General features: G+C 44.7%; 1 protein-coding gene across 1 annotated transcript in view; it reads right to left on the bottom strand.

The window, feature by feature from the left end:
• Nucleotides 1–2,083: 2,083 nt before the first annotated feature.
• Nucleotides 2,084–25,321, bottom strand: part of znf608 (zinc finger protein 608) — a 78,177-nt gene continuing 54,939 nt past the window's right edge. The window contains exons 3-9 of the mRNA XM_056280169.1: nucleotides 24,823–24,910; nucleotides 17,799–20,316; nucleotides 16,339–16,807; nucleotides 10,919–11,079; nucleotides 7,767–7,914; nucleotides 6,333–6,389; nucleotides 2,084–2,103 (exon numbers count right to left, since the gene is read on the bottom strand). Of these exons, the coding sequence (XP_056136144.1) occupies nucleotides 2,084–2,103; nucleotides 6,333–6,389; nucleotides 7,767–7,914; nucleotides 10,919–11,079; nucleotides 16,339–16,807; nucleotides 17,799–20,316; nucleotides 24,823–24,910 (3,461 nt within the window). The remainder of the gene's footprint in view (nucleotides 2,104–6,332; nucleotides 6,390–7,766; nucleotides 7,915–10,918; nucleotides 11,080–16,338; nucleotides 16,808–17,798; nucleotides 20,317–24,822; nucleotides 24,911–25,321) is intronic.

The following is a 25,321-nucleotide window of genomic DNA, read 5'->3' as shown; positions in this document are numbered from 1 at the left end:
GTGTCCTCATTTAGAATAAAGGTCAATAACACAGTCAAGGTCAGAGTTTCTATCCTAGTGGGAGCACCGTTACGAAAACCATACTGAATTAAAGGACAGGTTCACTTTTCTTTTTTTTAACCCGGCTCCATTAAAACGTTTTCGGACATCATTTGCATTGACAAAAACTTCACTGATCAGTTCAATAGTGAGCGAGTTAACATTTTGCTGACTCTTCTCCGTGGACTTCATCACAGTTCAGCGATTAAATCCTTATAGGCTTCACAAACCATAACTGCCTCCTGCCACGACAATTGTTGTACATGTACCAGAGTTTCTCTTTGGTGGAGATGAAGAAAAAACAGCCAATCAACCTTGTAGCTCTTCTGTCATCCACTAACGTCAACGGGTGAAAGAAATAAGCCAGTCTGCTACAGCGGGCTACAGCAGTACAGACAACGTTGACAAGTATTCTGTGATGGAGAGATGCCACAGCTATAACTGATACACGGAAATAAGAATGAAAATCAGCAAAATGTCCCTTTGAAATTACTTTATTTTGCAGTTCCAAAACTGTTTCCCTTGCTGCGTGTGCGCCGTTTACCTTGCGTTGCTGCACCGAACACTACGGGACTCTCTGCGTCTCACACATACAGGCGTTTACAGGCGGACGGGAGGAACTGGGTCATCTGCAGAAACGGGCTCTAAGTCAAAGCAGACTCAGCAGCTCCCACCCACAGCATATTCTGAATAGACATAAAATCAACGAGAATGTGTGACATTTTACTGTTGCGCTTCCTGTTTTGGAAAAGGAGCTATATTGTGTGTGTGTGTGTTTTTTTTAAGGTGATTGCCTCACTGGACTGTGTTGAAGTCCAGAGAGAAGATTCAGTAAAGTGTCAAGTTTCTCAACATTGCATCAGTCTTTGAAGTTTTTTGTCTGTATTGTTAAAAGTGATTGCCGGCCACATTTTGTCTGGGTTAAAGAAAACGCGAACCTGTCCGTCAAATGAAAAGTGCTTTAGATAACAGCGTCTATAAAATGGCATAAATAGCTTTAGCATTGCGTACATACCTAGTGGCCACCTTTCATAATGAACAAGCAGCGATACAGCGTTCTGTCATCTAGTGGCACACACAGGCGCGCACACACACACACACACACACACACACATTAGTATCATATCAATGACAATGCCATACATCCCAGATAAATTCTGATTTCTGAGGTGATTTTGACTGAAATTGTGATTCTGGCTCTCCGGCCTCCCTCTCTGCTCCCATGTGCCGCTGACAGAGATGAACAGAGTGAAGATGATGAGGAAGCATGTTAGTGCTCTGCCATATATATATATATATATATATATATATATATATATATACACACACAGCAGTGGGGCTCTTCATGGCACCAGGCAGTTTGACATGTGGGTTTACTCTCACAGAAAGACGATACAATCAACATGGTTACACTCAGGTAAAGATTAGTAATACAAATTTAGCTTCAGCACAATGGGGGAAGGGGCATCACTTCCGTCATCATTATCATAAGAATAGTCATCATAACAATAGACTTTCACTTCCTAATGCCTTTTCCCAATAGAGGATTTAAAAAAACAATCAACACTATTGGGATAATGTAAGCCATCATCAGTACATTCAATCATATGATATTACACAACAATAAATGTGCATGTTATAAAGTTGAACTGAGTGGCTGTCATAGGACTGACTCTGTGGCTTTGAGGGATGCTGTTGTTATTTTCTTTTTCTTTTTCAAGCCACTCTTCGAGTTTACAACCAAATTCTGCAAAAGTGAAATCTGCTAAAGTCCAGGATTGCAGGTTTGTACAGTTGGGTTGACCCCAAAACAGTCCAGGTTACATGGTCGATCTGTCTGTCTTTCTGTTGGTCTGTCTGTGGCTCAGTCTGTCTGTCGTCTCCTCAGGGATGTGATATAAAACAGTTGTCGTCAGTAAGAAATGAAGGAAGGTTTCATTCTTGTGTCTGTTCTCTGCCTCTCAGGGAGGCGAAGCTTATTCAACACCATGGATCGATGTCTGATAAATCTGCCATTCCTCATGTGAGACGTGGTCACATGATCCTACTTCTTCCCATCGCCCTCTGCAGAGACAAAAAAGACATAAAAACAGAATTTACACCTCGAGGTACACGGCACATTTGTCTCAGTGTCCACCTAAAATCAATTCAAATAGCGTGACACAATTTGATCCCAACAACCATAAAAACCTGGAGGACATCATACAACATCTAAAATCCTCCTCCTGTTGCCTTGATATACTGCCAACAGGGTTTTTCAAAAATGTTTCTAATTGCATGGCCTCATGATCTACAATTTGTCAACCCTTCTCTAAGGTCTCTTCCCACAGGCCCTGAAAACTGCAGTCATCAAGACACTCAATCTAGACACCTCACTAATGAGCAATTATAGGCCCATATCCAACCTCCCATTTCTAACCAAAATCCTTGAAAAAGCTGTTTTCCAGCAGCTCAACAACTTTTTGGCACTAACCAACAGTTTTGATTTCTTCCAGTCAGGATTTTGACCAGAGCACAGCACTGAGACTGCTCTTGTTAAGGTGTTTAATGACATCTGCTTAAATACAGACATTGGAAGAATCTCAGTCCTGGTATTATTGGATCTCAGTGCTGCATTTGACACAGCCAACTACAACATATAACAGCATATACAACATACAACATATAGAACATATAGAACATACAACAGACTGATTGGAAAACTGGGTGGGACATTGTGGCACAGCACTAAACTGGTCTGAATCCTACTTAAAGGACAGGGACTGCTATGCGCCTATATATAATTACAAATCTGACTGTACAAAAATGACCTGTGGAGTTCCCCAAGGCTCCATTCTGGGGCCGCATCTGTTTAACATCTAAACTCCCACCAGTCCAGATTATGGAAAACAACAAAACATGTTACCATAATTAAGAAGATGACAGGCAGATTTACATAACCATATCACCAGGGGACTATAATCCCATACAAGCTCTGAGTAAGTGCATTGAACAAATCAACAACTGATGTCTCAGAATTTTCTTCAATTAAACAAAGATAAAACTGAAGTAATTGTCTTTGGAGCCAAGGAAGATTGATTAAAAGTCAGTGCTCAGCAACAGTCGATAATGTTAAAAACCATGAACCAAGCCAGAAATCTTGGTTTAGTCATGGACTCAGACCTGAATTTAGATAGCCACATTAAGATAATTATAAAGTCAGCCTACTATCACCTGAAGAATATATCAAGAGTTGAAGGATTTATGTCTCAGCAGGATTTGGAAAAACTTGTCCATGCATTTATCTTCAGTCAACTCGACTATGTAACAGTGTCTTTACTGGTCTTTCTAAAAAATCGATCAAACAGCTGCAGCTGATTTAGAATGCTGCTGCTCAAGTCCTTACTAAGACCAAAAGAAAAAGAGTGGATCACATCACTCCAGTTCTGAGGTCGTTAAACTGGCTGTAATAATAATAAATCAATCTTATATAGTGCTTTTCTAACACTCACTTTCTAACACTTACTTTTCTAACACTCACTTTACAATAAACAGGGTGAAACAAGACAACAGATAAACATAGCACAAACATACAGGAGTGGATGGGAAGGGGGGCTACGAGAGGGAGAAGCGGCAGCTGTAAAAGAATTTATTTTAAAACCCTGCTCTTGGTTTATAAAGCACTTAATGATTTAGGACCAAAATACATTTCTGATCTTCTGCTACACTATGAACCATCCAGACCTCTCAGATCATCTGGGACAGGTCTGCTTTCTGTCCCCAGAGTCAAAACTAAAAATGGAGAGACAGCTTTCAGTTTTTATGCACCACAAATCTGGAACAAACTCCTGGAAAACTGCAGGTCTGCTGCAACTCTCAGTTCTTTTAAATCTAGGCTAAAGACTTTCCTGTTAGCCTTTGGCTTGTATTAAATAAAACTTGAAGCTTTTGGTCCTAAATCAAAAGTTACAATGCAGTCTTACACTGCACTGTAACTTTTACTCTTTTTATTTGTTTTTAAATGTCTTTTTATTGCCTTGTGTTTCTTTGCTTAATGCCTTTTATGTTTTATGTAAGACACTTTGAATTACCTTGATGCTGAAATGTGCTATACAAATAAATATGCCTTGCCTCAAACATTCAGTAAACGATCTACCAACTGTCCACAGGTAGCAGTCTTCAATATTTCATTTAAAGACATGTCAGTAGGATGTGGATGCTGTGGGAATCGCACAGGTGATAATCTCTGTCCAACCCATGGGAGTTACTACACATACCACCAGAGGGTGTTATTTACTGTGTTCAACACTCCTGATACAACAGGCACCAGAGCAAATAAGTACAAAGTGGCCATCCACACAGATGTTTCAGCTTTTACACACTGACTAATCCCATGAGCCGGGTGACATGTTTCCCTCAAAGTGCTGCAAATTAGAGTGAATAAACATTGTGTACTAACAGGGTGTTAAGGGACTTTATGTGTCAGTTATACAGTTAGCAATACAAAATACTCACTATGTTGGTAAACTGGCCCGGTACTGACTTTGCGACGTCAGCATGTTAAAGTTGCAATACTCAAGACTTACATATAATAAAAATGACCATTTTGATATTTTCTTTCGCTGGTGTATTACAGGTAATATCTGACCCAAAAATATCAAAATCATGAACAATTTTCTCAATTTGCTCATTTTAACAGTTACCATCAGGTAGTGACTAAACTGGATGAAAATTAGTCAGTTAAGTTTGGAATTTCTGCAAGGAATAAAAGACAGTAAGAGATGTTGCTTATGTTTACAACATACAGTATATTTCTGCAATGGAAAGGTATTTGTAATTTCCACTGTAAATCTTAAAAAAAATTCAGTTGTAATTTCATTCTAACAAGTAAAATAGAAAATACATTATAAATAGAATGATTAAATTCAAAATCAAAATTATATTTCGTCTGAGGATTCTGTAAAAAACAAATGGTATGAACTCAGAGACTGAAACTGTGCAATGTTTTGCATTCTGGGTAATGAAGTACTTTGGTCTGAAATTTAGAATGGACTCACTGAAATCCAAAGGAACTGAATCAAGTGCACCTGGACTTGGTATTTCCAGTTGCACTTGATTCAGTTCCTTTGGATAACCATGACCTGGATGAATGAGAACATTCACAGACACGACTCACTGAAATGAATCACACATACAAAAAAAAAAAAGAAGAAGAAGAAAGAAATGAGAAATGAATCACATCAGAACACCGAGATTTGAGTGAGTCAGTGAGAACTCTGTTTATGAGAAGTGGCGGTACGTGAAAAGAGAGTCCTACTTCTTTAAGAGTAAAACAGAGAAATGCTGGTATGGTGAACCAGTGAGCACCAGCCCACAATCTCCAAATCCTGCAGACTTTAGTGAGATGTGATGTGGATGGTTGGTGTCTGGTAGGCCTTTGCCAGGAAAAATAATCGGGTGCATAGTGTTTTCCATCTTCATCATAGCAGCCAAATGAGCAAGAAGAAGGCAGGTAGTGTTGGGTTTGAAGAAGAAGTGAAGTTGTTGTGTCTAACAGCAGATATGACAGAACAAGCTGGTAGAAGACCTTTACCAACACATAGTACTACATCAATAAGTAAAACACCGGTTCCACCAGGTTTTATGCTTGCTTATCACACAACAGCCCTGCTGACTGTCATTCATTTGGAATGAAGCTCAGACAACACTGCAGTTACTGTACCAGGATCAGTACCAGGAAGTTAAATCAAAATTATCTTGAGGGGTTTTAAAAGGTCCCATGAGATGGCATTTAGACAACCGCAAACTTCTGCAGTTTGACATTATATCTAAATTTATTAGAACGATTGGGTGGAATTTAGTGAGGAGAGGGTGACTGATTTGACTGACAGCCAATCGCGGGGGGGTATTCTTAGAAGCATGTGGCCATCAATATGCTATTGGCGAGTTTCAGTATGGTGGTAGAAGATCACTTGTCTTTCTCTCAGTCTCACTCCCATTCATTCCTCAGACATTTTTTATGAACACAGGCCGGCAAGTGAAGGACGGCATAGCTACATAAATGACTGTATTTGGTCGAAACAGAAAAACTTTATTATAAACACAAAAATAAAACAAAAATGCACATTTGTGAATTACCGCAACATTGTGTTAAATGGGTGTAAATGAAGTGCAGATAAAAGAGGAAACGAACATAAAAATCAATTTTTTACTTGATGGGATCTTTTAGAGAATATTGCCTGGTGCTAACCCTCCAGGGTCGGTATGTAAGGGGAATATAAAAAGATGATGTTAATGAATGAAAGACAGTTTACCTGCAGAGGGGTGTCCCGCTACCTGCTGACTGGAGACGAGCGACCTGGAGCCCAGACCTTAACATACAGAAGAAACACAACGGCAAATCATTCTGTAAGTAATCTGTTATTCAACTGTCAGCATTCACAGATGGTAGAATGTGGCCTGTAACAGACAGTAAAAAGCCTTAAAATCTAATTTCACTTTCAACAGGTCTACACAGACAAAGTGAGACGTGTTCCAGAACACAACCCTTCATTAAGAAGGGTGTTTACACACCAGCCATGTGGAGACCAGAATAACAACACACACAACAGCCTGCACGTTACTAAAGCTTAAAAGTACAACTCTTAAAATGTCAACCAAAGGGTCACCCCGCCACCAAACCACAAAGCACAGCACAGGAAGCTGCTGTCAGTCCCAGAGTGATTGACAGCTCTTTTAATACTAGGGCTGTGTATTGGCGAGAATCTGGCGATACGATACGAATCACGATACAGGGGTTACAATTCAATATATCGTGATCTATGAGGAGTGAGGAGTACACTTATATAGAGAGACGTCAATCGAGATATTGATGAAAGCCAGGTTAAAGTTGTGAACATATGAGCACATTACATCATCAAAATCTCTCCCTCTCTCTCTCTCTCTCTTGCGCTCTCTCTCTCTTACTGCAGTAGTGATCGATGTAGCAATCCCGAGCGATGGCAACATCAGGAAGAAAGAGCATGAGAAGCTAGAGAAATACCAAGGGCTGAGGGAAGAACTAGATCAAATGTGGAAGGTGAAATCCACAGTCGCCCCAGTGGTAATAGGAGCACTAGGGGCTGTGACCCCCAAACTGGGAGAGAGTGGCTCCAGCAGATTCCAGTAACATCTGAGGTCTCTGTCCAGAAGAGTGTGGTCCTAGGAACAGCTAAGATACTGCACAGAACCCTCAAACTCCCAGGTCCTCTAGTAGAGGACCTGAGCTTGAGGAAGACACACACAAGCAGTGCACAAAGGCAATGCATAGGGTGTATAGAAGGGAATTTTTGTATTTATTTTCTTTTAATATTAATACCATCAGGTGTGGAGGTGTTCGTGAACAAGCTGGGTCTTTAGATTCTTCTTAAAGATGGAGAGGGACTCAGCGGATCGAATGGAGTTTGGTCACTCGTTCCACCACCGGGGAACTACAGAAAAGAAGAGTCTGGCTAGTATCTTAGGGCCTCATTGTGGCGGAAGTGCCAGGCGCCTTTCATTGGCAGAGCATAGTGAGCGGGACTGAGTGTAGACCTGAATGAATGAGTGAAAATATAGGTATACTCCTCATTCGTAAATTATCCATAGAACAAAATGGGTGCAGTGTGCTGCCTCTACTTTTTTCTATGTGACGTTCCGTCTTGCCCTGAGCCTTTTTGTAGGTTTGCATGTGCATGCATTGCCATTGCATTACTGTTGTGGGTGTTCACCTTGGTAGATGTCGTACTGTCCTGACATGAGGTTGTAGCTCACTCCCAGGTGTGTGTGGTGATGTGTGTGCAGGTGTCGGGCGAATGCCACGTGGCTCCTTTCTCGCTCCGTCTCTCTCTCTCCCTCAGGGGAACCCTTCTCACCAGGCTGGAGAGAGAGAGAGAGGGGGAGGGAGAGAGAGAGAGAGAGAGAGAGAGAGAGAGAGAGAGAGAGAGAGAGAGAGAGAGGGAGGGAGAGGGAGAGGGAGAGAGAGAGAGACAGAGAGAGAGACATTCACCAAGCATGATGAAACTTATCAGCTGACATGACATGAAAACAGGATCTCTAACATAGTACACACTGATACACATGGTACACAGACAACAATACCTCTAACAGTACTATCACAGTACCACAGTAAACACTGATACATGTAGTGAATTCGGGGGGCAGCCCAGGAACCGCCACAGCCGGGTAGCGAAACCCGTGTCTCCCGCACCACGGGCGACTACGTTAACCAGTCAACTGAAGGGTTTGACCTGTTAGCCAAGTGGCTAGTGAGTCTATTTATCCAGACTAACAGTACCATAGTACATACTGGTATACATGGTACACAGACATTGTGTCATCATACATATTGAAGGAGACCTTCTGGTTTTCATCATAATGATGGATGATCAACAGGGCTAAGTAATGTCTTGGCTAACATGCATGCTAACATGCTAACATGCACCTTGTCATCTGCTGAGAAATCATTAAAATAAACATGTAAATCTACAGCTTGAATATAAAAAAAATAACCTATGACCATAAACTGTATATTTTATCCATTATGTACATATCTAATTTTCTGCAGATGCATTAAGTACATCTAACACTCGATTTACACAAAGGGTTCGTTAGAAACACGAGACGGGTGGTTTCTTCATGTAACATTCAACCTACTTAACGCCACGTGTATGTTTTATTCCTCTGTGAGCTGTTTTTGTTTCGTGTCTGACGCTTTTCCATCTTTTAGCTGAGCTGGCTTTCATTCTTCACTGTTTGTCTGGAAGACAGTTATTTTACCCTGGCGTCATCACAGTCACATCACATTCCCATCTATTTCTATCTGAAACCCTCAGAGACTGAAAAAGACAGCTTTTCGATCTCATCTGAACAACTACACATTTTTCATTTTCTCTGTTCGATCAACATATTTCATCACTTCTCCTCCGTGTTCTGTCACATAAATAAATTAACTGTGTTGAACTTCTCATTTCAGTCACTGAGCGTCGGTGTTTCACAGAGAAAAAGAAGTTCAGGAGGGAACTCCCTCACCAGATAAGATGAGTTAAGGTGTGACTACTGTGTTGTTGTTTTTGTGACTACTGTGTCTCAAGTAAGTCTGCATATCTGGGTGGGATTCTCAAAGTAAAGACACATGAACATGAAACCAGTTTTAATCATGAACACCTACTGACATTTACTACTCACATTAGGGTATTTACTAAACATGTTATGATATTTACTAGTTATTATCTTTTATCATCTCATCTCATCTCATCTTAACCTGCTTCTCCAGGGTCGGGTCATGATGGCAGCAGGCTAAGTAGGGCACTCCAGACGTCCCTCTCCCCAGCAACGCCCTCCAGCTCCTCCTGGGGGATCCCAAGGCGTTCCCAGGCCAGATTGGACATGTAGTCCCTCCAGCGAGTTCTGGGTCTACCCCGGGGTCTCCTCCCAGTTGGATATGCGCTGAAAACCTCCAAAGGAAGGCGCCCAGGGGGCATCCTAATCAGATGCCTGAACCACCTCAACTGGCTCCTTTCGACATGAAGGAGCAGCGGCTCTAGTCCGAGCTCCCTCCGGATGGCCGAGCTCCTCACCCTATCTCTAAGTCTGAGCCCAGAAACCCAACAGAGGAAACTCATTTCAGCCACTTGTATCCACGATCTCACACTTTCAGTCACTACCCAAAGCTCATGACCATAGGTGAGGGTTGGAACGAAGACTGACTGGTAAATTGAGAGCTTTGCCTTCTGGCTCAGCTCCCTCTTCACCACAACGGTCCGGTACGACATCCGCATTACTGCTGATGCTGCACCAATCCGCCTGTCAATCTCCTGCTCCATCCTACCCTCACTCGTGAACAAGAACCCGAGATACTTCAACTCCTTCTATTGAGGCAACAACTCATCCCCAACCCGGAGGGAGTAATCCACCATTTTCCGGTAGAGAACCATGGCCTCAGACTTGGAGGTGCTGACTCTCATCCCAGTCGTTTCACACTCAGCTGTAAACCCCAGTGCATGCTGGAGGTCGCATTGTGATGAAGCCGACAAAACCACATCGTCTGCAAAGAGCAGAGAGGCAATTCTGAGGTTCCCAAAACAGACACACTCCTCACGTTGGCTGTGGCTTGAGATCCTGTCCATGAATATCACAAACAGAATTGGAGAAAAGGGACAACCTTGTTGGAGTCCGACACCCGCTGAAAACGTGTTTGACTTTGTGCCGAGAATGTGGACACAGCTCTCACTTTGGTTATACAAGGACCGGATGGCTTGTAGCAACTGCCCCGGTACCCCATACTCCCACAGTACCCCCCACAGAGTGCCCCGGGGTACACGGTCGTAAGCCTTCTCCAAGTCCACAAAACACATGTAGACTGGCTGGTCAAACTCCCATGCCTCCCTCAGCACTTCTGCAAGGGTAAAGAGTTGGTCCGTTGTTCCACAGCCAGGATGGAATCCGCATTGTTCCTCTTGGATCTGAGGTTCAACAATCAGTTGGAGCCTCCTTTCAAGCACCCTCGAGTAGACTTTCCCAGGTAGGCTGAGCAGTGTGATGCCCCGATAATTGGAGCACACCCTCCGATCATTATCTTTCAGGAAAGCATAAATATTCCACATACCACCTTAAATGGAACTTTGAAACGTCTCCTCCATGTCATTTTTTCTTTAAATGTTTTGAATAATAATAATATAATAATAATAATGCATTTTATAGTGCTTTATCTAGTCACTCCAAATGCTTCACATTGAAGGGGGGAAACTCAAAAATAAACAGTTTGAGTTTGTTTTCTACAGTACTCAGCTTTACTTGGATTCATGACAGTTAAACAGGGAGTGTGTATGAAGACAGGTAATACATCCATCACCAGGACTGAGTAGGGAGCTGGTGTACTTACAGCCGGGGACTTGCCATGGTACTGCAGGCCCGGCTGCTGCAGGAGATCCACGGCTGAAGGCTCAGAGGTCTGTTTGCTTCCCATCGCTGATCCTCTGCTGGGCGGACTGACCTCTGAGTCCTCCCTCCCCGCTGTCTTACCATAAAGAGGGTAGTGGAAACCTGGAGGACACACACACACACACACACACACACACACACACACACACACACACACACACACACAAACACACACACACACACACACACACATACATATGCATGCAACAAGACACACAACAAAACAGAAATAAGGACAAGAAGCCTATGAGAGGAGACACATACTGTAACCAAAGTCAAATAAAAGTGATAATGTGTCTAGTTTAGTCTATCTAAACTTTTTTAAATCCTCATATCGCATACCATCCCGCATACTGGGAGGCATGTGGACATATTTCAGCAATGGGCCCAGTATTCACAGGTCAGCCAGTAGTCCCCCCCCCCCCCCGTAGGTGACAGTTCAGGATAAATGGGGCAGTATAATACACTATAATAATATGACTGAATGGATACTAAATATGAATGAATAAGATACTGTATTATTCTGTTTTCAATCTCTATTCATTTCTGTACCATCGTTATGGGTCATGTAGGTAAAAAAAAACCATGACTGATGGTGTTTATTTATGATATATTTGTTCACTGTATCTACTCAGCTATGATAAATATGATATCATATCAGACAGCATAAAATCAAACAAAACGGGTATACAATAATAAGCTAATACAACAGATAGGTATAAAATCATCATCTGCGCAAAAACTAAACGTCGATGTAACCATTAAAGTCTGGATCAGATTGACTATGCCTGTTCGAAAAGGTGCCTTTTGAGATGGGATTTCAAGATGGAAAGAGAGTCAATATTGTGAATGTCTCGTGGAAGAGAGTTCCAGAGGTGGGGGCAGAATGACTGAAGGCTCTAGACCCCATCATAGTCAAGTGGGCAGATGATCTAGTGAGTTTGATGGTATTAGAGGATCTGAGAGTACGGGAGGGCATGTGGATAGGAAGGAGTTTGGAAACATACAAAGGAACTAGGTTATTAAGGGCCTTAAAGGTGAGAAGCAGGATATTGAAGTTGATAAGGTATTTAACAGGGACCCAGTGGAGTTGCTGAAGAACAGGAGTGATATGATTTATGGAAGGAGTTCTGGTAATGATACGGGCAGCTGAATTCTGGACCAACTGAAGTTTATGAAAACACTTGAGGGGAAGATCAAAGAGGATAGAATTGCAGTAGTCTATACAAGATGTAACCAGTTTGTGAATGAGAATGGCGCTGCTGTTAGGTGTAACCGATGGGTGTAGACGATTAATATTGTGTAGGTGGACGTATGCAGACTGAGTAACATTGTTGATGTGTGCTTCACAATATAGTTTGCTGTCCAAGATGACACCCAGACTCTTAACTTGAAGGGAAAGGGGAACTACAGAATTGTCAATAGTCAGAGAAAAACTGTCATGTTTAGCCAAAGTAGATTTAGTACCTATTAGGAGTCAAGTCAAGTCAAATCAATTTCACCTCAGTTTGATCACTTAAGTTTGAGGAAATGGTATGAAAACCAGGATTTAATTTCTAGTAAGCAGTCAGAAAGGAAAGTGGACAGAGGAGTGGAGGTAGGCTTGGTGGATAGATAGAGCTGGATGCCACCCACGTAGCAGTGAAAGTGAATGCAAAATTTCCTGAAAATGTGGCTAAGAGGTAAAAGGTAAATAATAAATTGGAGAGGACCCAAGACAGAGCCCTGGGGAACACCGGTAGTAACAGGAAAGGACTGTAATCTCAAATTTTTAAGTTGGACAAACTGAGTGCGGCCAGAGAGATATGATCTAAACCAGGCAAGGGAGGTGCCAGTGATTCCAATGGAAGCTAATCTCTCTAGGAGGATGCTATGTGAGATGATATCAAAGACTGCACTCAGATCAAGATGGACAAATATGGTTAAGAGCCCAGAGTCAGGTGCCATCTACAGATCATTTGTGATTTTCACCAAGGATGTCTCTGTACTGTGAAAGGAGCGAAAACCAGACCGAAATTGTTCAAACAGATTGTTGTCAGTCAAATGAATGTGTACCTGAGATGCAACTATTCTTTCAAGTATTTTAGAAAGAAATGGTAAATTTGAGACTGGGGGAAAATCATTCAAATTGTTGGCGTCTACACCAGGTTTCTTTAGTATTGGAGTTATGGCAGCTGTTTTGGGAGATGAGGGAACAAGACCAGAGGTAAGGAGGGAATGTATAATATCAGTTATTAAAGAGGACAGAGAAGGTAGAGAGGCTTTTACTAAATGAGTAGGAAGGGGTCTAACTGACAAAGTAGATGATTTGGTTTTGTGAATGAGACCAGCTATTTCAGCAATAGTTGGGAGTTTAAAACTAGATAGTGAAAAAAAGAGGGGAACTGTATGTAGTATTGTTCGAAGATGTCAATTGCTGTTGAATATTTTGAACTTTGGCATTAAAAAAGGTCATGAAGGTGTTACATTGAGCAATTGAATACACGTGGGGTGCAGGAGTGTCCAGTGGCTGTAAAATATTGTTTACTGTGGAAAACAGGGCTCTTGTGTTCCCTTCGCCTGATCTAAAAAAAATTGCATAATAAGACGATTTAGCTGTGGACAGAGCCGCTTTATAATGAAGTATGTGGTGGTCATACAAGTCTTTATGAACAAGGCCAGTTTTCTCATAAAGGCATTCAAGGCGACGGCCTTTAGTTTTACGCTTATGTAATTCAGGTGTAAACCAAGGGGCAGAGTGGGTAAGGGAAACAGACCGGGTTTCTAAAGGAGCAAGACCATTTAAAAGACTATAAAGCCCATCGTTGTAATGAGAGACCAGTTTGCCTGGGGTGGATAAATTCTCTTTGCTAGGGAGGTTATCAATTCCAATGGAAAGAGCAGATAAATCAAAATCCTTTATCTTACAGAATGACATGGAATGTAACAAATTTGTTTAATAATGTCACCATGGAAAGACACTAACTTCTGGTCGGGAATGGGCAAATTAGATGCATTAAAATTAAGAGTTACTCCAGAGCAGCAAATCAGATCAAATGTGTGTCCTTTGGAGTATGTAGGAAAATCAATATATTGCTGTAATCCAAAACTGTCCAGGCACTGATGTAAAATCCCTTGTGAGAGTATTGTTGACATTGTTCCTGTGTATATTAAAATCATCCAGCAATATTATATTAGGGGACAAAGAACATAAGAAGGTTAGAGAAACAGAAAGTTCATCTAAGAAATCATTATTGGGCTTGGGCGGTCAATAAACAGTGGCTAGTATGGTAGGATTTGGCCCATTGATTTGGAGGGCAATGGACTCAAATGAAACATGAACAGACCCTAATCTGTGCCAACAAACAACAGAAGAAAATGTTGGCTTTTCTTTGCACAGAGAATTGTTTGTTTTGTTTTTTTATGAACAAAATTATGAACCCAGAAGAGAAATGCATTGGTTGAAAATTCTAAACTGAATACGGTCATGAGGGTGGATGTCACCTTTGAATACAGCTGCAGTTAGCCACGATCTTAAGTCATTTGCTGTCAAAACGGAAATATCTCAAGGTGTTTATTTATTTGTGATATTTTTCCAATATTCATTCGCAATCTACTTTCCTGGCACCTGTTTTTTTTGTTAATTCAAATCATCGCTTTAACCCCCCCTTCTACCTTCAAGTTGGGAAAATTATTTTGGATCAAAGAACCAGAAAAATGTCCAACTGACATAAGTAACCCTTAGGGATAGGGATAGGCTCCAGCATCCCCGCGACCCTGAGAGCAGGATAAGCGGTTTGGATGATGGATGGATGGATGGATGGATGGATTCCTGCAGATATTCTGCCTTCCAGGTGAGCTGGTGCTTGATTTTGTGCTCAAGGAGTCGAGCGTTACGTGTACGTTTTTTTTCTCTAAAGTACTGCCAGCTACTTTTTTTTTAAATGTGGCTATCAGCGAGTTCAATTTTATTTTCATAATATTTGGGCAAACTCTTTCTACATCTCGACAGCTATCAAATAAGTAGCTGCACTAACGAGTAAACCTGCTCTGTATGGCCACCCTACACACTGTAAAGAGAGGCAGACTCTATGGCCACCCTACGCTCTGTAGAGAGAGGTAGATCATTTTCTCTGTCCCTGCTTCATATCAGCCAATCAGGAGAGTGCTTTGTGAGCCAGCATCTCCACTGGTCCCTACTTGCTGTCAGTCAGCTTGTGTACTCACAAGGCTCTTAGGCAGAAGTGAGGGGCCAGATTCCTCTGCAGGATATTTTCAATATATAGCTAGCTCTTGCTAACTTCCACCCAGGATGGCTTAGCACCACTTTAATTATTTTGACTTTTGAGGGCACCCGGCAGCACGGTGGCGCAGTGGTTAGCACGGTGGCCTCAAAGCAAGAAGGTCCTGGGTGCGAGCCCTGGGGTGGTCCAACCTTGGGGGTCGTCCTCTGTGTGGAGTTTGCATGTTCTCCCCGTGTCTGCGTGGGTTTCCTCCGGGGGCTCCGGTTTCCTCCCACAGTCCAAAGACACGTAGGTCAGGTGGATCGGCCATACTAAATTGTCCCTAGGTGTGAATGTGTGTGTGTGTGGGCCCTGTGATGGCCTGGCGGCCTGTCCCGGGTGTCTTCCACTATCCAAACCGCTTATTCTACTTTCAGGGTGGTGGGGATGCTGGAGCCTATCCCAGCAGTCATTGGGTGGCAGGCGGGGAGACACCCTGGACAGGCCGCCAGGCCATCACAGAGCGCGCACACACACACACACACACACACACACACACACACACACACACACACACACACACACACACACACACACACACACACACACACACACACACACACACAGGGACAATTTAGCACAGCCGAGTCACCTGACCTACATGTCTTTGGACCGTGGGGGGGAACCGGAGCCCCCGGAGGAAACCTACGCAGACACGGGGAGAACATGCAAACTCCACACAGAGGATGACCCGGGACGACCCCTAAGGTTGGACTACCCCGGGGCTCGAACCCAGGACCTTCTTGCTGTGAGGCGGCCGCGCTCACCACTGCGCCACCGTGCTGCTCCTTTCTCTTATTCCTTCTTTTTATTTCCTGTTGTTATTATTGTTATTCATACTTACTTGTTTTTGCCCTTTATGTTGTCTGGTTATACTCATTAGTTTGGAAACTATGTTGTGTTGTTGATACTTTGTTTTCCTCATCTTGTATGATTTTGTTGATTTGTTAAAAAGAGATGAATAAAATGATTGAAAGAATAAAATAAAATAAAAAAGCTCAACTATAACTCGACTGTTACACTTTGTTAAAAGGATTAAAAAGAGGTCCAGAGATGAAACAATGCTGGACATGCTTTGCTTGTTGTCTGTGAGTCTTACCGGGGTAGTTGTGGACCAGGGTGGGTGACACCCCTCGGAAGGAGCCCCCCCCACTCTCACACATGGCCAGGTAGGGAGGGTACTGCTGGTACTGTATGTATGGCTGCTGGGGGGTCATGGGAGGCGATACCGCCGCCCGGGCGCTCTGGGACTCCTCACACAGCACCACCACCGGCTCCGGGCCCTGTTCCTCCAGAACCTCAAGCCTATCAGCATCTTCCATGTCGATGGTGGGCGGGAGGTCATGGGAAGCTTGGGCCCTGGCCTTTTTGGCGTCACCGCTGACTGCACCTCGCTCTCCCACTCCTCCCCCACCCGCCGCCATCTTGGCTCCTGCAGGCTCCATGGCAGCAGCCCATTCCTTTTCCCTGTCTCCTTCCACCTGGTTGGCCTCGTCAGCATGGTGGCCCTGTAGCAACTCGTATTTGCTGTGAGCAAGGCGGTGAGCCCAGGTCGGGCCGTCTGAGGGCTAAATCGATGGGGAAAAGTGTTGGTGCAACTTTCAGTGTTTCCCCTATAGTTCTCTGTTAACAGTGGTGGGTAGCAGTCAAAGTCTGTCCGTGTCTCTGTCCCAGGTTTTAGAGCTAAAACTCTCTTATCAGGACATTTTTCTAATCATAAACGTGTTAAGGCTAAATACTAGCCCCGTTCTCGTTTGTGTTTTGACAGGAGAAGCGGGCTTAACTATCTCACTACTTTCATTTTCAGGTTTTCTTTACGCAGCAGAAGTGGTGGCCCACCGCTGCAGGACGACTATAGAGGAAACACTGTGAGCGAACAGAGCCAGAGACAGACTGTCTTATCTGTCTGTCTCTGAGTCAAGCTGATGAAGGATGACAAAATTTCACAGGTAGCCATTTTGAAGTACGACGAGGGGAGCATGGAATTTCTCATTGACATCAAATCAAGAAATCTTGCACACCCAATTAACTTAAGCAATGAGGTCAAACTGAGGGAAAAGATCCACCACCCACCCAATATGCCCCCTTTTTAATAACCAGCCAGCCATTATGTCTCATAATCCAGCATAATGAGTTTGACTAACACCAGCGTAAGACGACATTAAAAACCTGTACAAGTTTTCTGAAAATACAGCTTATAACAAAACCAACACTTAAGTGTTAGAAAAATCTCTTTTGCTTGTTTATGTGAGTTGAATGTCTTACATTTACAGCTAAGGTTGAAATTACACATGTTCTCCTTTCAGTCCTCACAACATTAAAGCCTTTTGCACTGAACTAATAAGACCACAGAATTTTACTGTCAATCAGACGATCGAAGTAGTATCTACAGCACCACAGAAACCACGTTGTCGTTAATATTAGCACCAATTTGTTCTGCTGTACACCATGTACGACCAATCTCTTTGTGACTCTTTCATTATCCACAACAGTCAACTGAACACACCAACACATGACCCCCCCGGTAACGGCGGGCTAAAGACAGAGCGAGAAACTTACACTGGAAAAGGAAACATTTGAGTCCAGATCTGTCTGACTGTTTGGGTTGTGGAGTGATGAGGAAGAGGAGGAGGATGACTTGATGTCATCACAGTCTTTCACCAAGCCCTGATGCTGTTCCGCCATGCCACCGTGCGTCACCTTAGGCCCGTAATGCTGTGGACCTAGACCCTGTCCCCTCTCACCCCTCTCCCCTCGGTCGCCCATCTCCACATAGGACAGGATTGGTTTGGAACAGCACCCTTTGGCACCGTCCACGCCTTTAGCCAGCAATGGTATACCAGCAGAGCCGCCAACCATGTGTTTAACTTCCTCACTGTCTCTGCCTGTTGCCCCCTGTCCTCTCTCGCCCCTTGGCTTGACAGGAGATGGCTGCTCACAGCATTTGGACGCCAACAGCAGTTTCTGGTCCATGTATAGTCCTCTGGAGTACTGACCATAGTACAGAGACTGGGCCAGTGCCGTCTGGGTCTGACTCATTGCCAGCTGGAGCTGCGACTGAGGAGGGCCGTCGGCTTTTTTAGAGTCCGAGAACTCATGGGAGGAGCTTTTCTCATCCTCTTTGATGTCCTCCTTCCTGTCTTTCCCTTTACTCTCATGGGCGGAGCTCTTATGGAAGGATGAGCTGCTGTTGTGCCTGTCTGACTGCATATACCCCTGTAGGTAGTAGGGCTCATGGTAGCCGTGGTAGTATGGTGAGTGGGTTTCTTTTGACAGCGGGGCGGATGCTGTCGGAGGGGTTTTACCAGAGTTGCCATGGTTATTGTTTGAGATCACCTCAGCGGTCACGGCACACCCTGACTTGGACCTTGGGCCATCGGTGCGACATTCCGCAGGTCCTCCATCATCCCCAGCATCTGAGATGTCAGAGTAGGCAGGGCTGTTGTTCTTGCTGCTCCCGTCTGCAGTCACCAGGCAACTTCCACCGGCATCAAGCCGTGAAGCGCCGCCAATAGAGGGGCTGGGAGCATTATCAGTGAAGGTATAGACCTTGTCGGCTTCTGCTCTGATACTGGCCATCCTGCTCTCCTGGCTCTCTGTCAGTCCGTTCATCATGTCCTGTTTACTTAGGTGCTCCTTTAGGAGGCTCCCACAAACTTCCTTGGAGGACATTTTCAAGCTGCCTCCTCCATCCTCCATTTTGATGCTGCCATTGTCTCCATTGGGGGTCCTGGTGGGCGTGTCCTTGTTATGTTTGTCCTTCAGCCTCCGTTTCTCTTTCTTCCTGGTCTCTTTGCTACAGGTGACCAATGTGGCTTTGACAAGGCTTGGCTCCACCACGATACTCAGCTTTGGCTTAATCGGTTTCAGGGGAAGGGTTTTACTGGTGAGCCCTACGGCGGCCATGGGCTGTGGCTGCTGCTGGGTGGCAGTATCGGCTGTGCTGTTGCTGGTGTTATATGCAGTGTTGGGGATGGCGATCAGCTTTGGGGGAGCTGGGGCTGGAGCGATGGGCCGGTTGGTGCGAGACTTGGACAACTTCTCCACTTTCCCATTGGCCTTCTTTCCCTTGTCACACCCTCCTCCCTTCTTGTCAATCAAACCCTCAGCTTCTAGTTTGGGCATTTCAACAGTTGAGCTCCTGTCTGGCACCATGCAGTTCTCCAGGACCACCGTCATGTTGGAGATGATCGGCAGACTGCTGAGATCATCGATGAGTCCCTCTTTGAGCAGTGACGTTCTTCTGGTTTTGGAGTTGGCCGTGGGACTGTGGTCTGTGCTGAGGAGCAGCCGTCTGTTCTTAGGAGACCCCACTGTGGTCACCTTGTATAGAGGTGTTGGCTTCTTGGATGCACCAGTGACATTAGCATTATTGATGTTGCTGTTTGTCTCAGGGAGGTCGTAGGTCACATTGCCAATGGTCTCCTCACAGTCGGATAACCTTTCCTCACTCTCCCCATCTTTCAGGGCTTCTATCTCTGGCTTCCTCTGCTCTTCAGCCTCCAGGTGTGCATGTGTCTGGTGGTAGCGCAGGCCATTGATGTGCTTGTATCGCTTGGTGCAGTTGGGGTGGGGGCAGTCAATAAGGATGGGTGGCGGGGGAGGAGGCGGGGAGGAGCAGCCCCCTCCTGGGTCCATGAAGGATGGGTCGGACTTGCCCTGCGGCGTGGATGGAGCGCTGCGGGACTTGGTCCGGATTCTCTTGCCATTGCCGTTCTTCATATCATCGGCAGAAACCAGGCTGAGGTCAAGGTCAGCCGGGGGTTTGTTTTTCCGTTTGCCGGAAGAGAGAGAGGAGGTGCTGTTGGGAGGTTTCACCTCCTCTACGGTGAAGAATGAGGGGGGCGCTCGACAGTTGCTGTTAATGAGGTTCAGGCTGCCTCTCCTCCCCTTGCTGTGGACTGGTCCAGCAGCTCCACTCACACCTCCTCCACGACTCCTGTGCTGTGATAGGCCCCTGACCTTAGCAGCAGGAGCAGGCTCAACACAGGGTCGCTCGGCAATAGCCACCCGCATCCGTTTTCCTCTGCCACGCCCACCTGGCATTTCAGAGTCGCTAGAAGGAGACTCACAAAACCTGGAGAGAAGAGGACAAACAGAATACTGCTGAAATTGAAAACTTGTGATGAAATGAGATGAGATGAGCTGAGATAAGGTGAGAGAGACAAGATAAAATAAGACTAAGTAATTTCATGTCAGATTTTATCTGAAATCTCACATTGTTCCTGATTCCAAGAAACTCCATTCAATGTAATATGAAGGAAACACAATAGTTAAGGCTCAGCCTTTTCGGTTTTTACCGATTTTCACCGAGGTTATGTAACAGTGTCCTCCTGTGGCAAAACTCGGCATGCTGGATGGCTTTGAAAAATAAAAACCGAAACCGCTGAGCCTTGACAATAGTCAATATACATGACTGCCTCACTCTGCTGCCTGCATTTCCCATGATTCAACTCTCACCACAAACCTGAATATGTCTAGAATCGTTTTCTCCTGTTAACATGTGCACTGATCAGCTGAAACATTAAAAACACCAGCCTAATATTGTGCAGGTCCCCACTGTCTGGTCTGATCCCACGGAAGAGCCACTGTAGCTCAAATTGCTGTAAAAGTTAATGCTGGCTATGATAGACAGGTGTCAGAACACAGAGTGCATCACAGCTTGCTGAGTATGGGGCTGCGTAGCTGCAGAGCAATCAGACTTTCCATCTTGACCCCTTTCCACCGTCAAAAGCACCTACAATGGGCACATGAGTGTCAGAACTGGACCATGGAGCAGTGCAAGAAGGTGGCCGGGTCTGATGAATCACATTTTCTTTTACATCATGTGGACGGCCGGGTGTGTGTGCATCGTTTACCTGGGGAAGCAAGGCACCAGGATGCACTATGGGAAGAGGGCAAGTCGGTGGAGCCAGTGTGATGCTCTGGGCAATGTTCTGTTGGGAAACCTTGGGTCCTGGCATTCAAGTGGATGACTTCGACACGTACCACCTACCTAAACATTGTTGCAGGCCAAGTACACCCCTTCATGGCAACAGTATTCCCTGATGGCAGTGGCCTCTTTCAGCAGGATAGTGTGCCCTGCCACACTGCAAAAATTGTTCAGGAATGGTTTGAGGCACATGATGAAGAGTTTAAGGTGTTGCCATGGCCTCAAAATTCCCCAGATCTCGATCTAATCCGACAGCTGTGGGAATGTGCTGGAAAAACAATCCGATCCATGGGGGTCTCACCTCGCAACTCACAGGACTTAAAGGATGTGCTGCTAACGTCTTGGTGCCAGATACCAGAGGACACCTTCAGAGGCACAAGGGGGACCTACACAATATCAGGCAGGTGGTTTTAATGTTTTGGCTGATCGGTGTATTTAAGAGGTGAAAACGATGAACTGAGGTTGGATCTTTCTGATAATACCCTGTTTAAGTATGGCTCTTAGTTTTTCATCTTTAATCAAAAAGAAAAAAAAAACTTTAATCCTCAAACCTCTACCATTTTGTTCTGTTGAATTATATGATAAGGCTCCGTGCAATCATTGTTCAGAGATTTCCACAGTAACAGTGCAAATGAAAAAAAGCAGTTTAGCCCCTGGTTGTGGAGATTAAGCCGTGATTGCCATGACAACAATAATTTGCATACAGCAGCCATAATTGAGTGTTTTTTTTGTGCTCTGAGAACAGGGACTTACATTTCCCACTTGGCAATTACAGACGCCACTCTCCATTTGTAATTCGTTTACGGAAGGGGGTGGAGAGCGTTTCTGGAACAACCGCTTGAAAGCCATAGAATTGATTTTTATTTTGTTAAATCTTGATTACCAATCATGCTGGGAAACAAATTCTGTTTTGACAATATAATAAATCTCAGAGAATAATGAAACCCTGAGAAATAATGAAAGGGAAGTTCGGTTGAAAACAGGGTGACCGATTAATTAAAAAGCCAAATACAGCAAGGAAATAAGGTTAACGCCATGACTATAATGCCTACAATACTAAAAGGCTGTCTATTCAGGTGTCTTCAGGCGTGCTCAACAATCCAGGTGAGGAAATCACAGAAGGTTGAATCAGTTCATCTGGACACAACGTTTATTGAGAGAAAGGCTTCGTCACCCATCTAATGCCCCTTTTCCACTACACGGCAACTCGACTCGCTTCTGTGTCGTTTTCCATTACCCTAACAGTACCCCCCCTCAGTGTTGCTGGTCAGTCACAGCGACCCATTTTCTTTTTGAATTTAACACAACCCCGTTTCGACCGCTTCAGTATTTCAAAATGGTGGGCGATATCCCATGCACGCGTTGATGACGCATGGGACGCAAAATGACGCAGTGACGCGTTTCTCTGACCAATCAGAGGTCTGTATTGATTTTGGTATCCGCTCCAGTTTTTTTTTTTGAACCTCGACAAAGGTGGTACCAGAAAAGTGGTAACAGTTACCAAAAATGCCGGTACTTTTCCAGTAATGGAAAACGAAGAAAGGGCGAGCCGAGTTGAGCCGGTACCGCGTCGTGGAAAAGGGGCATAAGTGACCTCTTCAGTCTCAACTGACTGCAGGATTCCCCACCCTTATAAACAACACAGCGGCATAACGACCCAAACCAATGAACAGTTTCATATGCAAATTGCCGTGACTATTAACTAGCAGTGGTACTCACTCATTTTCTTTAGGAGAGCCACTTATGAGTAAGATCATTCCTCAAAGAGCCACAGAGCTTGCAAAACATTTCGCAAATACAAAGCTACACACATAGGCTGTACGTCTACCCATGATGCCACGCTGTTACGTAGCCTGCGTTCTTTGACACATCTTCAGTATGCTGCCACCTACTGGATAATTCATTTCAATGTGCTAAAACAGGACACAAACGGAACCTATAGAAGTAAGTTATAGCTGTGTTCTTATTGTTATCAGTGGATCGATATGAGGCCGCAAAACAAAGCTGCGTAAAGAGTAACACTGAACTAGAGTTTCAATGGCCATTCAATGGCCACAGAGGATTTGTGAATGTTTGCAGTCACAGCACTGTAAGTTGGAGACAGATGTACTCTTAGACCCCCCAGTTCAGGATGGTCGTTCCCTCTTCACGGCCTCTTTGACTCCCCGTTCAAACCAGCATTCCTCCCTGCCAAGGATGTGCACATCCTCATCCTTGGAAGCGTGGCCACTGGTCTGTAGATGGTATAGACTGTGGAGTCCTGGCCGGACGTGTTAGCTCTCCTGTGTTGTGCCATTCTCTTGGTCAGCATCTGTTTGGCCAGCGTCAAAGCCAGGAAGACATCCAAGCAGTGCACCAGCCGACTGAAGAGAGGAGGACAACAGCTGCCTAAGCGTAAACCAGTGGTGATTCCGTATGTGGCGGGAGTGTCGGAATAGTTGAGAAGCTTATTTTTCAAACACCGCATCTCAGTTGCTTTCAAACCCCAAAACACGCTGTGCCGGAAGTTGGTCCACCCCAAGGATTGGGTCCCCCGGCATAAACAGCAATACAGTGTACGCTGTTAAGTGCCAGGAGGATTGCCGTAACTTGTACGTTGGGAAAACTTAACAGACGGTGGCCAAGAGGATGGTACAACATGGGCGTCTGGGTAGCGTAGCGGTCTATATTCCGTTGCCTACTAACACGGGGATCGCCGGATCGAGTTCCCATGTTACCTCCGGCTTGGTTGGCATCCCTACATACATAATAGGCCATGTCTGCAGGTGGGAAGCCAGATGTGGGTATGTGTCCTGGTCGCTGCATTAGCGCCTCCTCTGGTTTGTCGGAGCACCTGTTAAGGGGGGAGGGGGAGCTGGGGGGGAATAGCGTGATCCTCCCACGTGCTACGTCCCCCTGGTGAAACTCCTCACTGTCAGGTGAGAAGAAGCGGCTGGCAACTCCACATGTATCGGAGGAGGCACATGGTGGTCTGCAGCTCTCCCCGGATCAGCAGAGGAGGTGGAGCAGCCACCAGCACGGCTTGGAAGAGTGGGGTAATTGGACACACAGATAAGGAACAACGCCCTAATAAACCCCAGTTATACCACAGTATTGTTTATAAGGGCGGGGATACCTGTAGTCAGCTGAGACTGAAAAGGTCACTTAGATGAGGGATGAAACGTTTCTCTCAATAAACACTGTGTCCAGGTGAACCGATTCTACGTTTTGTGATGTGTATTCAAATGTGTGACTTCGAACTGCTGCCTGCAATGCTCTGGAGTCCAATCATCTTTACGTCACAACTGAAAGACCCAGACCAGGGATCATCAAGTAATAGATGTTCTGAGGCAATGATGCTACTTAAAGCATGATAAGACACAAACATGCATGCCCTGAGAATTCATATTTTGTTCAAAATGTGATGTTTTCTACCAAGTGGTAGGTGATATGAGTGATGTATCTGTGCTGACTGTGTTCCTGTGAATCAGTGGTCCTTGGCGGTCATGTAGACACAAGGTCAACGAGAGAACAGACACCAAAAAGCTGTTTGCGGCAGAAAATTGGGTGGGACAAGGGGAAATCAGCCATTGGATGGGCTCTTTAAATGGCAAAACAGAAAAAAAGAAAGAAAGAATAGGTAAAAGATAAAAAAAACTGATGTGAGGTTACCTTGGAGGAGCCCAGTCGTGTTTCGTACAGTCTAAAAGCGTCCCCACGTAGGTCCTCTTTCTCCACGTTACATTCACCACCAAAACACCTGCCAGTCATAAACAGGGATAGAACGGTTAGTTAGCATGAGGCTAGCATCAGACCCTCTGATGACGTCATTTTTATTATCACATCAATGATGAAGGTTAAAGTAGAGACTGGCTAGCTGAGAGAATGTGAGGCTCAAACTGCTGGAGATTCTGTGTATAGAATGTCATTAAGTTAACAAATGAGGTAAGAAAAACATCTCCATTATATCTTTTGTTAATTTTTGTACATGTTAATGTGGACAGGAAACAGCTTGGAGAGAGCGAAGGGAAGACCTGCAGCAAAACTGCTGAAACTGGACTCAACCCGGGTCCCTGAGCATGAGCAGCAGAGCTGGTCAGGTGCCAAGTCAGCTCAGCTGAAGCAGCTGGATGCAGGAAGTGCTCACAGAGAGTAACAGAGACCGTGTCAC

The sequence above is a fragment of the Lampris incognitus genome, chromosome 1 (genome assembly GCF_029633865.1).
Source record: "Lampris incognitus isolate fLamInc1 chromosome 1, fLamInc1.hap2, whole genome shotgun sequence".
Lineage (NCBI taxonomy): Eukaryota > Metazoa > Chordata > Actinopteri > Lampriformes > Lampridae > Lampris > Lampris incognitus.
Note: the sequence above shows the minus strand (reverse complement) of the source record. Positions and strands in the feature narration are given on the sequence as shown.